The sequence below is a fragment of the Perca flavescens genome, chromosome 17 (assembly GCF_004354835.1).
Source record: "Perca flavescens isolate YP-PL-M2 chromosome 17, PFLA_1.0, whole genome shotgun sequence".
Classification (NCBI taxonomy): Eukaryota; Metazoa; Chordata; class Actinopteri; order Perciformes; family Percidae; genus Perca; species Perca flavescens.
In genome coordinates, this window is record NC_041347.1 from 7,962,317 (window position 1) to 7,978,440 (window position 16,124).

At 40.1% G+C, this 16,124-nt stretch overlaps 1 protein-coding gene across 1 annotated transcript in view; it reads right to left on the minus strand.

Annotated features, from left to right (window-relative positions):
• The window catches only part of gbf1 (golgi brefeldin A resistant guanine nucleotide exchange factor 1), a 144,273-nt gene that overhangs the window by 86,494 nt on the left and 41,655 nt on the right, over positions 1-16,124 (minus strand). The window contains exon 4 of the mRNA XM_028604177.1: positions 2,907-3,038. Coding sequence (XP_028459978.1) covers positions 2,907-3,038 — 132 coding nt within the window. The remainder of the gene's footprint in view (positions 1-2,906; positions 3,039-16,124) is intronic.

Sequence of the window (16,124 nt, forward strand, 5' to 3'; positions counted from 1 at the left end):
TCCCCTTTCTCTTGGGCCCAAGACAATGAAAAAATGGTGCAGGGGACATGTTAGAGATACCAGGGGGAAAATGTTCAAAGTGGGAGGATCATATTCAACACAACACCCAGGATAAACGGGAACACCACTGCTTCACTGCAGGCTTAGAGAGGGGTGAGGGTGTAATGGGTGCAAACCTAAACTGACCCTGAACATCAACACACTCCATCCTTTGATGAAAGCTTACGCGGCATAACATGGTACCATGAATCACTCAGCAAGAATCACAATGAAGTAGCAGCATCAGAGCACACCACGCAGCAACTTTCTTACTGCAGCTAGATAAAATAAACCAATTTAAGAAGAGGCTTCACAGGTGGACCTGATTCTAAGTAACATTGTTTAAGAAAATCTGAATCCAGTAGAGAAGCGATAGCCCCCAAAAAGAGTTCAAAGACTTTTTTTTTTGGTTTTTCTTCCTTGCCAGGAGATGGCAGTACTTGACAAGACCAGTGGTGTTGTACGTGCTGTCCATTTACCACTCTTATCTACTCAGCTATCATGAATGCAACGTCAGTTTTATATATGCTAACTTCAGTTATGATTTTAGCTAAAACAATGTACTGATGAATACAGTCGGTACATTATTCAGACATTTCTTTGGAGTATCAATAGATATGGTTTTACTGTCTACATGTTTGTAATCAAGGTTTTTATCATGTATAGGATATTATGTAAGGATTTCCATGATTTGACTAGAATTATTGAAACCGATGCAAATTAAAAGAAACAACCAAACCTGTGTTTTCTAACACTACGATGTTTTTGCTTGGGTGGCCTGAATGGCCATTAAATGTAGTTGAATAACACTACCAAAGTACAGCATATCATAGCGCACTATCACTGTGCAGTGTATAATCAATACATCTATAGGTAGTTAAGGAAGGATATATAGTTTTAGTTAGGGGTTTTGTTCGTTTTGCTTCTTGCCTACCTAAATTTCTTTGTGATTTATGTCACTTTGCTTTACAAACTGTCAGACAGGATTATGTAGCACTTACTTAAGATGTATTTTTAAAACACATAACAATTCTGTTATGCATTTGACAAAATGTTAAATTACTGTGGTCACTTAAAAAACAAAACAACCTATAACATTAAATTAAAAAAAATGAGCACTACTTAAGATTAATTGATTTTCATTGGAAAGCTACTGTATGTTAAATCTTACAGTTATACAGATGACTAAAAATGACTGGTACAGTACAATTCTCCTTAAAAATCTAAATCTTAGACACAGTCTGAAATTATGTTTTCAGTCTCCCCTGGGAGCCTCCGACACATTCTTCAGATCGGGTTTCAATACTCTTTGAACTCGCATTCAATATCACATGCTCATAGCCCTCACCCACACACACTACCGGGGAAAAAAAGGATGCATGGCCAAGTAAAACAAGAGGAGAGGCGAGTGTGTTAACAGGCTGCTGGAGCAAACGTCAAACTAAGATGCGGCAGGGTTAATAAAGTTGTGGAACTACAGTCATATTTCTCCATCTTTACAACAACTGGAGAGTGAGAGCTGTTGCCTTGAGAGCAAGCGTGCTACATTGGCACAACTGGCACCCCTTAGAACAATGCTGATGATATGCTGGTGGTGGTAGGATGGCGTCGGGATGGGGGTCGGGGGGGATTAAGGGAGCTGGTGTCAGGTCTGGATTGACAGACAGAGGCTCTGGGACGCAGCGGGTGACTTGTGAGGCGATTTCTGAACAGATATTGTTGGTACATCTGTGAGAGCCTGGACAGACAGAATTATTATTTTTTTTTTTTAAATCTACCTGCATGACAATTTGCTATTTTCAAACATTTCAATTCCAACATTAAAAATCCTATCGTCTATGGTTGCATATGTTAACATTATTTAGAAAAAGGACCCAGAAATTGCAAGGTACATTCCCAGAAGCTTATTAACAGTGTGCAATGTTCCTGTAAGCTTAGGGTCTTATTTAGTTAAGCAATGGCTGCAGCTGTTTTGACAGCAATGTAACATTGACTCAACCTCTGCTCTTTAGACCAACATCTGGTGATGCATGCTCATTTCACACTTAACAAAACAACTGGCAGACACTGGGCCATATTTCCATGATGAGGCTAATGAGGACAGGCAGTCCTGACTGTATGCCAGCACAAGTCACCTTCTGCATGGATGATGAGAATAGACCATTCCTGGCAGTCCTCGACTGATCTGACGATAGGCAACAGCATTGACTAAAACATCGCTTCCCAACCGAAAACTCCTTCACACTTTCTAGAGTGCCAAGATGATTCATGGGCTTTCTGAACTGATTTCAACTTACTGGCGCTTTACGAGGGGGAAAAAAGCTGAAGACATCCGGTTAAGGCTCATCTAGAGATTTGGCGTGCCCCCTTTTTTTTAATCTAGCAGTCACAAATTCTGGTAGTGGCCCGGGCGAAGGAAGCCCGGCTCAGCCTGCTGGGGAAGCCGCAACAGCGAGCAGAACTGATGGAGAAATGTGCGCAACTGCCAGCAACAAAACAACATGCAGGAGAGCCCAAGAGCCTGGGCGTTCAGATAAGATGTTTGTGTATGATTAATTTCATCATTTGCATTTAGGGTGGACAGCAATCAGGTTTTGGCAGATGTTCACTTTTTGGCAGATCGGTACCAGGTTCCTGAACCTAAACCTGAATCATGTTCTTTTTCCACGCTGGTCCTCCACACTTAATATGTTCAGCAAGTATTTTAATTGGTCCATATTCATAGAGGTGATAGTCTAAACTAATACTGCAAGCAATTCATCAACTAATCCACCTTTAAACATGTTGCAGGGCCATGGGCTTTTGAAAACATATAGTAGATGTTGGTAGGGTATAAAAAAGATCAGACACATGTAAAGATGTCTTACCTATAAGGCTGTAGGAAAGGAACTTGTTGACAGAAGTGAGGGCGATGCCTGTGATTGGTCCAGTGGTGTCCTCAGAGCGGACCACTTCTAGGAAGGGCCTCAGAAAAACGTTGGGTTCAACATCCGACAGCTCTGAAGAGGGAGAAAGACAGTCAGTCATGTAAGCACACATCATGCAGTCATGGAAATATAGCGTTAGACCGATCACTTTTCATTTATATGTACTTGTTCACCAATTATGCTGTGACTGTCACTACTCATTACAAAATATACAGTTTGACCTGATTATGCATACCATTCTCAAGAAATAACTAAAAATTAGAAGGGCACTTGTTTAGCATAGATCTCACAATGTTGACGCAGTGTGTCTGGAACTCAACATAACCTCATTGGTGGAGTTAAAAAAATTAAATTAAACCATTATATTACATTAGTATTTATATATTATTATATTAATAACTTATAGAGAGTGAAACCAGAAAACCTCATTCAAAATCGCATTGACATTTGTAACTATGCTAATAAGTCAAATTCCTGCCTTTGAACAGAGCCTCAGCAGTACGCTGAGTTAACTTCATACGATAAGGATGGTAGGTTTTTGAAAACATTACTGTTCCTTCTTCAATAGTTATGTTTTTAGCGGTCTTTAAAGAACACTATTTCCGATAAGCCGTAGACGTTTCTTGGACAGGAGAGAAAGTGTGAGAGAGAGAGAGAGAGAGAGAGAGAGAGAGAGAGAGAGAAAGGCAAGAAAAAGGAGGGTTGTATGAGAGTTGTGCTGCATTCCATGGTAGTAGGAACTGGGAACGACGTCACACCCAAGTTGAACGTGTTCCAGTAGCAAGTTGAAAAAAACATTTAATTTAACCCAATTACATTTCCATCTTGTTAACTCCATATGTTAATCCATTTTCCACTCGTTCTAATAAATGGCTTTAACTCAAGATCCCTCCTAGTCAGACTGAGCTTGGCAAGACTACTTTTTTGTTTGCTGCTCCACATTCCTGAAATGCGGCACAAAGCACCTTAAAATTGGTCTCTCCCCATCTATCAGTCAGTTTAAGGCTTTGATAAATGACTTCTATGCATCTTCTTGTGTCTGCTTTGCCTAAACTGTGGATCTGTTGTAATTTAAATGTTATTGTCTATTTGCTGAAATGCATGCCGTGAACTCGACCCCATTGAAAATAAGGGTGTCCATCAATGGGCCCCGAGTTTTAAATAAAGGTTTGAAATTAAATGAAAATTAAATGACTTGCAATACCAGTTAACAATAAGACATTATATAGTATTTTGCACGTACAAACACCGTAGCAACATGTTCACAGATGGAAAATGGACAGTACTCAGTGTACGACTCATTTAATGAGACAAAAATAAGACCAAAATTAAGGCTGGGCAATATATCGATATTATATCAAAATCAATACATGAGGCTAGATATCGTCTTAGATTTTGGATATCCTAATTTGGTGATATGACATAAGTGTAGTCTTTTCCTGGTTTTAAACGCTGCCTTACAGTAAAGTGATGTCATTTTCTGAACTTTCCAGAATGTTCTAGCGGTTTTATTATTTGCCTTTAACCACTTAGTCATTATATCCACATTACTGATGATTATTTATCAAAACTTTCATTGTGTAAATATTTTGGGAAAGCAGTAATAGTCAACTCTTCTATATCACCGCAATATCGACAACAATGTATTTGGTCAAAAATATTGTGAAGTTGGATTTTCTCCATATCGCCCAGCTCTAACAGAAATGCTAATAAACTGTAAATTCATACAGCTTCCACTACTGTTGATGCTTGGAGCAGTGTGATGTCAGGGTTGGTGCGGTTCTCCCGACTTTTCATATCGGAAGGGGTTGAAGTTTCAGACTGGGACCTCGGAAAAATGATGACGTCCCAGTTCAACTGGAACATAGCATTAACGGAAGTGGGACAGAGATGGGAAGAGGGAAAAGTCAGCTACAAGCTGGTTTACAGGAAGTCTTTGTAACTTCAAGATAACAACTTTATGTAGTATTTTCACTATAAAGATGAGTAGATTATAAAGACTTGAAGCCAGGGGAAACCGCTAACCTGGTTCTGTCCAAAGTTTAAAAAAACACCTAGGGAGTTACGTGCTACAGCTGATAAAATCTGCCGGTGAGAGTGGCCAGTTCAGCTGCCAAAGTCGACAGTCACAGGTTAAACATGAGAAGCTTGCTGGGGTCTCCTTCAGTCTAAAGTTAAAGGTCAATTGTTCCAAAAGATATGACAACTTTCAAGTGGCAAATCTGCAACTGTTATTAATGTGAACCATCAGAACTGCCACGGACTTTGGTGATCCCCTGACTTGTCCTCTAGCTCCACTATGGAGGCTGACATTTCAGAGTAAGATGTCTCGAAAACTATTCATTACATTAATGCTTCCCATAGTATGATCTGTATTAACTTTTTATCCTGGCCATTTATCAGGTCAAAAGTTGAATTTGCCCTAAACTTTGGTTTTGTGACCAAATATCTGCAAAACTAATGGCATTACGATTAGCCTAAACTAGACTTTTTCTTAAGCGTTAGTAGAGCAAAGGTTAGCATGTTAACACACTAAAGATTGTGATCACGTTCAACCTGCTAAACATCAGCATGTTAACATTGTCATTGGATGCACTCTTGTATTTGTATTTAATTGTATCTATCCTCTATTTAAACATCCCTTCTGCCAGACAGTACAGTCTCACAGAGTTGCTAGTGTGGATATAGTTTTGTTAAAGTGCCCATATTATGCTCATTTTCAGGTTTACAATTGTAATTTGAGATTGTATCAGAATAGGTTTACATGATTAATTTTCAAAAAACAACATATTTTTGTTGTACTGCACATTGCTGCAGCTCCTCTTTTCACCCTGTGTCAGATCTCTGTTTTAGCTACAGAGTGAGACCTCTCAACTTCTGTAACATCTTTGTTATCAGTCGCACATGCTCAATAGCTAGGGACTACATGAGCTAGCTAGCCGTTTCTCCAACTTCGGTCAGTACAAGGCAGGATTAGCCGAAGACTTCTTCTAAACGAGGGCACACTTCCTACTTTGCTTGGAATACCTGCAGAACAGGGACATGGAAGTAGTTCTATACAATTTATTATGTAGATTAGGGTGAATTTGTGTGTGTTGTAGCAGTGTTTTGCCATTGAGAATGAGCTAGCATGCTAGCGCTAGCATGCTAACGGTTAGCCCCCTAGGCCCCTCGTTTCAGCTAGTGACGTAGAAAGCCGTGCAGATTTTGACCAACTCACCAGGAGACTGAAGGCAGGACACATTCAGAAACCGTATCTCTCTCAGAACACCATGGATGGATTTATTCAAAGTCTGTATGTGTGTCGAAGCACCAGACACAAAATAACACCCCAAATCCCAGAAAAATAGATATTTTCATAATATGGGCACTTTAAGAGTAATAGGTTGGAACTGATTTCAACTGCATTTTTCAAACAGTTTACAGGACACAACAAAAAAAAACAGGGGACCCTCGGTCTTCTAAAAATTGTTAATAATGAATTAATGAAATATATATATAAACTGACTTAATGTGCCATTAGATAATTGATCACATTAAAATATCATCTATCTGAAGCAAACCATAATCATCAACATGAGTGTTAATAAGCCAGACCAATTGAATCCTACAGTTAATTAAATCCAGCTGCAGTGCGAGACCACAGATCTGTAATCTGTTCCGAGAGAAGGGAGCTTCGCTGGGCATTCCACTCTGGGAAAACACCTTTGGCCAATCCACCCTGACTTTAATGGTCTCTCTCTTTCTCTGGAAAATTCAGAGAGAAAGGGGGTTCAGAGGGGGAAGCAAAAATACAAAACAGGTAAAACAACAACGGGGAAAATTAGTGGAGTCACGCATGCCGCTGTGAAATGTTGGGCCAGAGGAGTGCTTGCCACAGCAATACCAGGAGGATTATGGCTTTCTTAAGAGCAGCTCAGCTCCATACAAGAAAAAAACTGTCCAACCAATTTCCAGAAGTGCACATGTGACCGCCGTGCACTAGCGTGTGATATCCAATACCCCTGCAGCTTGTTTAGAAATCAAATATGAAATAGTTTGGAAATTTACACAGTCCCTTTATCGGCCGCCAGGTCACTTTTAGGCCTCGCTTTCAAAAGCTTATCTCTCACTTGCTGCTTTATTGAATGTTTTTCCATCCAGTGTTTTATTTTAGCTATTGTTGAATTTGAAAGCTTGGAGCAGTTTTGGTTTAAAGGGTGAAGGGTGACACCGAGTGTAAATTTAGCAACAACTGCACAAAAAATAAACACTTTTCCCCATGAAAGAGAAAATAAAAAACATACTTAGAAATTAAGTAAAACAAAAATCTGTGTTAACTTCTGAGGGAATGAGGTGGCTGTCCGTCAGCTGCCAGAAAACTTTGTGTCCTATTACTTTACAGTGTAGTAAGGGTGGAAGGAGGCTGCTCAAATGAATCTGTCAATAGATCCTGATAAAGACTTCATCAGAGGCGATCGCCCTGTAAGTGCTATGGTTGCGTTCCCAAAGACCACAGATTGGAAAACTCAATTGTGTTGTATTGATCCAGCTGGCCATCGGTGAACGCGGGGCTGAGTGGAGCGGTCTGTCGGTGGCCACCACCAATCTTCTTAAATAAAGTCTAAATACAGGCTCTGTACTTCAACTCAATCTCCGGGGCTTGTGGAGTGAAGTGAAATAAATAACGACGGTTGCAGCCGTGGTGAGGCAATCATTCTATAACCAGGTTAACCTCTGGCTGACATTGACCCCCCCCAAAAAAAAAAAAAAAAAACCCCTGCAGGATTAAACTGGCTCACCCAGGCGTGCATGTTGCCATCTAGGGGCTGGCTTTGCCTGATATAAGAGCGCATACAATACCAACTTGAGTTCAGCTTATTTAGTAAAACAACAGAGGTTTGTAAAATGAGCCCATTACGATTCACCATGAGCCTAATCCTATCTAGCTCTACCATGCTGGAGCTCCATCTTTCTGCTTGGAGCTGCGGTGAGAGTATCCAGCCATGTGTGGATTACCTCTCCAAATGACCCCGGCAACGAGAGAGAGGAGAGGCGGGGGTGAACCTTTGCCCCCAGGAGAGCACCCCGGGATGAGGCCGGCTCACTGCAAAACAGAAGCCATCTTTAACACATGCACATCTATTGGCACTGGAGCAGAAAAGGCTTAGAACCCAGGGAGCAACAGCAGGAGATGAGTCGGAGCTGCAGATGCACCTTATTGTCCAGACAACAGGAGACAAACTGCAAACAATATCCACACCTAACCAGACCATCTCAATTTGAAACATACACATATTCAATGTGGGGGCTCCAAAGATCTTTGCAGGGCGTTTTAAGCCATGTCAAGAGTTGTACTAACAGGCCTGTCTTTCATAGAGTCCCAGTGTAGAGGAGCTGAGCACTAGAAACAAAACAAGATCTTTTAATGGCCGAAATGGCAGAAACAGAGGAGGATTACATGTGTATGGTACTGGCATTGCAACGGAGTAACTTCCTTGTTTTACAAAAGCAAGTTAATCAAAGAACACACTGAATATTGTCCAAATTGTACGAGAATGTTACAAAACATATATGCACGTCAAATCTGAAAGTAGTGTAACACAAAACCTTGACTCTACATTGCTAGCATTTTCTTGAAGTTCCCAGGCTACCAAATCTGTTTTCTATCTTCTTTTATGTTGTAGTCACAGGTTGGGCACATTAATCAGGCTGCCACTCAAAACAATGTATATATAGTTTTTGAATTTATATTACTATCAAAAGTAATGGTGATTAATGTTATTCATTTAAAACTGTTGAACTTTAACTGTGCCCCTAAAAAAAAAAAAAGACATTCATTTTTAAGAGAGATATAGAGTTATGTGATCTTAACATTTGAATTGCATTTTATATTGACCTGGAGTGTGATTGCAAGTCATATCTACTTTTTGTTAATTCCCATTCTGAGGGACAATGAGACTAAACAAGCCAGGGAATTCTCTGTGTCTGATGCTATACAAACAAAAAGCCAATTTTCCAAACTAGGCAGCTGTTGGAATGCGTGCATCAGTGTGTGCCGTTTGCTTGTATGATGGAGGGACTGACACAGTCATTTTGCTCAAGGTATAGTGCAGCTATAGGCAGGGGGAAGCTATTCACAAAGAAATACGAACAGTGCAGCCGCTGGGTTAGCCAACTCATTTGTTGTTGATTCATTAAAAATCACAAAAGGATAAAGAACTGAATCTGCCTGTCTAACGTGTCACATATTTCACAGCGATAGGCTTCAAATGAGTTACTACTGGACGTTGTATTGGACCTTTATCATCATTCATCCTCAGCATCATTTATTCAAATTAGATTATTTTCAAATCTTTTATCATCTACCAAATGATCAGCAGCCTAATGACCTATCCAGTGTATCCTGTTGAGTTAGTGGCAAACAGTTTATGGTGCTTTTAACCTGCTGTGTTCAGCTGTGCATTAAGCAGTGTTTCCCCTATAATTGTACAGATGTTTTGTTTATTTATGGCAAAATTAACGCCAACAATCCATTACAGCTCACTGAACATAACTGACCATTACACCTTCAATCAAAGATTGATTGATTAAAGACCATCATCACACACAATCGTTATAATAGTTCAAAAGGGCAAACTTTCAAAGTCATCTTTGTTATGCTAGACGCAACAAAACTGCAAAGCTACACTCCAGTATTGCATACAACGAGCCTGTCTTCAGTGTGTAGAGTTGAATGTGGATTTGTTTTAGTAAACAAAATGATGAATCAATGAATGTGTGACACTGAAAAACTTTACTTTTCGGTGGAATACACAGAACGTGAATATTCGTGTAGGCCTTGGTGTAAAAGGTTTGAACGCAGAAAACTATCTATGTATTAGGGCTGGGCGATAAAATGATAACGATATGTATCGCGATAGACACAATCATATCAATAGAAAATGCGGTCGATAAAACGTTCGATAACTTGTTTTTCTTCATCAGAAGAAACCAGAGGTTGTGAATCAAGTTTGGTTGCATGAACAAAGGCTCTCACTCTCTGGCAACCTAGCAACGTGGGGAGTAACACTCTAACAGCCAATCATGTAACAGTATCATGTTTGGTTGCGCCACATCGCTGTCTCGTGTTCTTCAATAACAGAACCGGCGTGGAGTGGAAAGTGAGTGCCGCAGCAAGCGAGGAAATCGTTGATAAAACAGGAAAAGTCAGTATGGCAGTTTTGGGGATTTTATAAGTCTGACCGTAGTCAGACCAATGTCGTCAGACCAACACTGGTAATACCATAAACTTGTTTTACCACTTTAGCCGTGCTCACACTTTCGAGCACAGCCGTATTCGCCATCAATGTCCAACAACATCTGCAGCTGCTACACCGCACAAGCAGCAGACCACCATGGAGAGGTACTCTGCATCAGCGCCTTACTAAACGCTACAAAGAAATAACAAAGGCAGACGTGCTGAGCACTGTCCAGAAGCCAGGTTACCAATCTAGCACTAAACCTGCAGAAAATAGTTCCTTCTCAGGTTTCTTATATTTAGCTAACACTTTGCACTATTTTATGACACTTTATTAAGCATTTCTTACTTATTCGTTAATTTTGCACCTTAATGTTAAGAGATAATTGTTAAGTGTTCATTGTGATTTTAGACCCGTTTACATTTTAATTATGTTTTCCATGGTTGTGTTGACATTTCTGCTTTTATAATTGAGGGGATTATAATCAGAGCAGGGTTAAGTTTTAAATAAAAATGTTTAAATTTAATATATTTTTCTCCTGGTCCTTATTTTAAATAGGTCATAAAAAATATCAATAATTATCGATATCGACCGATATGAAAAACTTATATCGTGATACAGTTTTCAACCATATCGCCCAGCCCTACTATGTATATTCCATATTGTATTGTATATTGTTTTTCGTTTTGTCCTCAGTATGAAAAGGCGTTTAGTCCTGAAGAAGTGAACAGAATTACAAGTGTGATAGCAACAGATGAGCCTTTTTCTATGTATGATTGTATGATTTATATTTATTTATTATTAAAATGTCCTTAAGAAATTCTGTGCCATTGACTTCTCTTGTAGAGATGAGTTGAGATGTAGAAAAAGCATGTTTGATTTGTGTACAGCAATGATAAAACAGCACCGTAGTTCTTTTTTCTGTGAAAGACTACTGAACCGATAGATATTCAACAGTGGTTCTGACGTAGCCGTATAAAATCAATGCATCTATGTGCCGACGGCAGCAGAAGAAATCCGTAAAGAAACAACCTTGTCTAGCTGTTACATTGCTGAGAAAACACTGCAGTATACACCTGTGTGCACGGCACACGCACACAAATCTCAACCCCGACACTGACCCACAGTTGACAAGCTTTCAGTGAAAATGGACAAAACTAAATGACACCTTCTATGAAGGGGCAACGGAGGCAGAGAGAGGGGGAGCAGTAGATGAGGGAGGGGTGAATCCCCCCTTCCACCGACGCAGCGGTCCAAAACCAAACACTGATGGTTATTGATCTGGACCTCTTCAGCTGCTAAAATTAAGAGTCAGGGTCCTTGGTTGCGATGCTGAGGATGGAGGCAACGCTTTAACAAGACCAGCAAGGCTAAATGAAATCCAGGGAGAATTCTGCTGTTCGTCTGCTGAACAAAGTCTTGCACGACAGTATTCTTATCCATCTGTCGGGAGAAGTTTGATGAATGTCAGCTCTCCTTAACCCTCGGCCCCCACCCTTGTTTCATTCATTCTTATTTTCTGCCCTTGGTCCCTGTATTCTCCTGAATGAAATTGACACTTGTAGAAGGGGGCAATTAGGATGAAACAATACTATGGTGCTCCATATGGTCATTTCATTGGGCCACAGTGGTATTTTATAGATGCTTGGAACAATGCCTCTGCACAACTTAAACAGGCAATTTGAAAGCCCTAGAGAAATTAAAACTTTCTAAAATGCTTGGGAGGACGGCTGTAATGGCTACTGCAGGGGAGCATTTCCTACAGGGCTACAAGGAATATAGTTTGCATTTGTATTTACAAGAACACTGTTACTGGATTGTTCAAGAAGCAGAGAACCAATAGCCTTACACGCACTTCTAAGCTCCTAAAGCCTAATCAATCACTAAGTCAATCAAAAGATGTCTTCATATCACTTCTTCAGAAAATTTACAAATTTAACAGTTGCTATTTATTTTATCTCAGTGAAAACACAATGGTAATTAAAGCTCGTAAGATCAATTCAGAGAACTTTAGCCTACTAAGTACATTGTAGTTTTTTATGCTAAACCAGGATATATCTGTCATATCAATGGAATGATGATTTTTTTTTGCAATACTAGTAGTACATTACATTTTTGTCTAAAATCTGCAAGGTTGTATTTGTGTAATGTAGTGCTTCAACTGGTAGTCACCTACATTGTCTGTGTAGAAAACGAAGAGGGCTTTTACTTCCAGAACCAGGGATGCCCAAAATAACAACTCCCAAGCCAACTCACAACTCCGTTTGGGTTGAGAGCAGAGTAGATTGTTGCCTTTGCAGATGTAACATGTTGCAACATCTGTCACTCATTTTTTCTAGAGTGAATCAGCATCACACCATTGACAATATTAACATGACACAAAATGGTCAAATTTGACAAGACAATTACACAGTTAAAAGATGCAACCAATAATTCTACAATCATCCTTTAATGTTGAACAATTGGAAATAGCAGCAGGTTGGGGCAACAGATTGGGAAAATGCATTGCATCACCTAGTCACTACTGATTATTAACTTTACTGACTGACCAGTCCTGTAAAAACCTATTTCAACCCAATGTTTAATGACTTTACTTAAAAGCAAATTATTTCTTACGATGGAGCGTTAATGAATAGCACTCTAAGAGATTTCATTAAAGTCCTAGAAAGTCACAGAACTCCCCCCACTAGCAGTCCTCCATGCTTTGTTTGCCACAGCCGAGATCGGAGAGCCTGATATTAATGATGACACCACTGAAGACCAAACAAGCACACAGTGCTGGTGGCAACCTCTGACCTAAAAGGCTCCATTCAAATTGCCCTTTGGACTTCATGCTGATCATTAAGACAAACTGGAGCTCCTGCTACTGGGAAGACCTACAGCTCCCCCTTTTTATGAGGGATTAGAGTGTGTCTGTATGTGTGGAGGGATGAGTGCAATAGAGGTATTACAGCCAAGGTGATAGGGCTTGAGTTAAGGAATGCAGGCAACACAGTCAAGAACAATGTTGTGGCACAATACATATATTTTATAAGGGCTTTTTTAATTTCTTCAACTCAGTTTTTTTTTTTAAAGCTGATTGTGTCAAGAGTGTATAATATCTTTAAATACAACCTTTTTCATACCACATCCCTGGTACTGTATGTAGGGCAATAAATCAAATCACAACATTTTTACAAATCATGGGATTACTCTTAATCCTGTGTAATGATGACTTCTGTAGATCTAAAGAAGCTTTCTCAAGTCTGAGAAAATAACCCTAATGATGTCATCAGGGTTGATGTCGGAGAATAAAAAACATTTTCATTACATTACAAAGATGAGGCGTGGAGTTTGAAAGACATTTACCAGGTAGGGCAGACCTAATGAATAGATGCTATTTGTATTTGTTGATTCTGATGAATCCCTTTTGTCTTTTGTGTGTACACTGTACTGCAACTTTATGGTCATCCTCACCCAGCTCTAAAATCTCTTTCATTATTTGATTCATTCATACTTTACTTTTCGCACAACACAAAATGTCAAATATTGTGTAAATCGAGTTATAGTCTAAAGTAGTGCACAGGAAATGATAGCTGACTACAGTAGCTGTCTTGAGTCATGAGAGTCCTGGAAACATGGATGTAACATGGATAGTAACACTATGCACTTATCACAGTTTAAGGGACTGTGGTGACTCATGATGGATAGCTGGTTCTGGCCACCTTGTAGTGAATCTGCTCACCGCAGTGATCAATGATCTGAGCTCTTTGCTTGTGTGTTTTTGGTGAGATATTAGCTCAGCTTAGCAGAGATAGAGCCATGGCAGTCGGCTGAACAGTGTGGAGCTTCTATTTGGTTCAGTCTGCCCAGGATGCCATATAACCACAAAGCTAATGCTAACAGCAGCTGCTTGGCGGTATCAGGTTGATGGTAGCAAACTAATTAGTGAGCCGATTTTGTTTCTGCTTAAACTGATTACTAGATTGGATGTCACCCACTTCCTGTCAGGGGAGAAAGACTATGAATTAATGCAGACCTTGGATGGCTAAAGGTCTCCAATAAAATCTGCAATTTTAACTAAATGCTTTATTATTTTCAAAGATGATTTATTTGGGCAGCATTGTGTTTCACGTCAAAAAAGCAGAATAAGTTAAAAAAAAAAATAAATAGGTGCAGTCAAACAGCATGACTTCATCCCCAAACCTTGCCTAGGCCAGAGCCTGCCAGCCACTGTGCTGCTTTGCACCTGTTATCCTGTACATAAAATGTATTTTCTATGCTGCATACTTTGCACAGAGGCCACATTATTCCGGCAGGGAGCTGGCCGAGGCCCAACGTCCACTTAATGTGTTCCACAGCCTGCTGTCCCCTCAGTGATGGATGGACATACTTTACGCTCAGTGTACTTATAAATAACGGATGTGTTATCATGCTGAATGCAAACCTGAGGGAGCGCACATGACATTTCTGCATGAACGTGGGATGTGAGGGAAATATTTTGTAGCACTTTGAGCTCAAAGAAGCAATTCATCATTAAATCATTTGTTTAAAATAATAGTCCCACATGAATTCATCTTTCATGGTTCATCTTTTTACTTTAATGGAGCAGAAAAAAATATCAACTCTTTAAACATTTCTTTAAATGACCTGCCTCGCCATAAATGCAGCCATCTAATCCAAATCATTCCATTTCATATTGATGCATAAGTGTTTGCTTGTAGTGTCACAGCGATGTGCCCTTCAGACGAGGCAGGCTCGTATTATCACCTCTATTTCCAGAAAAACAAACAGTGGAGAGCAAGACGCACAATTTCCATCCCATCCTTTAACCATGTACCCTTGCCAATGTCAGCATGTGTCTTGGTTAAGATGTTGGGCGGGGAAAAAAGAAGGGGGACGAGGACGAAACACGGAAGGCAGGAGGAGGAAGGGAAGAAGGGAGAACACTGTTGTGGGTAATGAGCTTTGAAGGGCTTGAGGTTGGGTACAGTATAGGGTTAAGCTGCAGATGGCATCCAGTCGGCAGGATAAACCAGTGCACACTCGGACTGGATTTCACACCCCTCTTGATGAGGACCGCCATCCACCAGTGCAAGGAAAGAATAAGGGATGAAGTGTCAGAGAAGTATGGTGAGGTAGTAAAACAATGAAAGGTAGAACTTGCCAAGAAAAACTAGAGAATGCAGTGAGGCAACAAAATGGACAAAGAAGTTACAAATCAAGCAATCTCTGAAGCCAAACATGGAGACACATTGATATCGTGTCAATATTATTTGGTTGGGCTATATTTTTGACGAATCGTTTGGGTTTTTTCCGATACAGCTGCTAAAACAATATTTTTAAAACTGTGCCAGTGCCTAAATGGTACCTGAACTGATACTAAAAAAAAGAAAAATTGAGAACAAAACAAAAGCCGGTGACAAAAATAATAGTCACAATTAAAACTTATTTCACCAGTCAATTGCTGTTAAACATCAAAAAGAAGAACCACAAGATGGAAGAAGAGTATTTTACATCAGCTTGATATTCCCGCGGTGTACATGAACCATGAGCATATAAGGTGCAATTGAACGTACCAATAAGCCCCGTCGGTGTTGTTTCTTTCTGACAACTCCGACAGTGGCCACTGTGTCTCGAAAAATGTGACGTCACCTGCTGCCAAGTGTAATGTTAGCTAGCGTCACGTGCAGTGATGCTTCTGTTGCCTGTACTGTCCGTTTCAGAGCACCAGAGGGCAGCGCAGGCATTTAAGTGGCACCGAAATGAGGCACTGAAATCCACATTGTCGTTCGGTCCAGTAAATAACGGCCGTTTAGGGGATTTCGGTACCCAGTACTAGGTAACACTTGTTGACTTCTTGCTTCTTTACAAAATGTTTTGTTTGCATGCGCCTGGTGTTTCAGGGAATACTGCGACACATAATACGATGAGCATATAAACGCCTCTGAGCGCACTT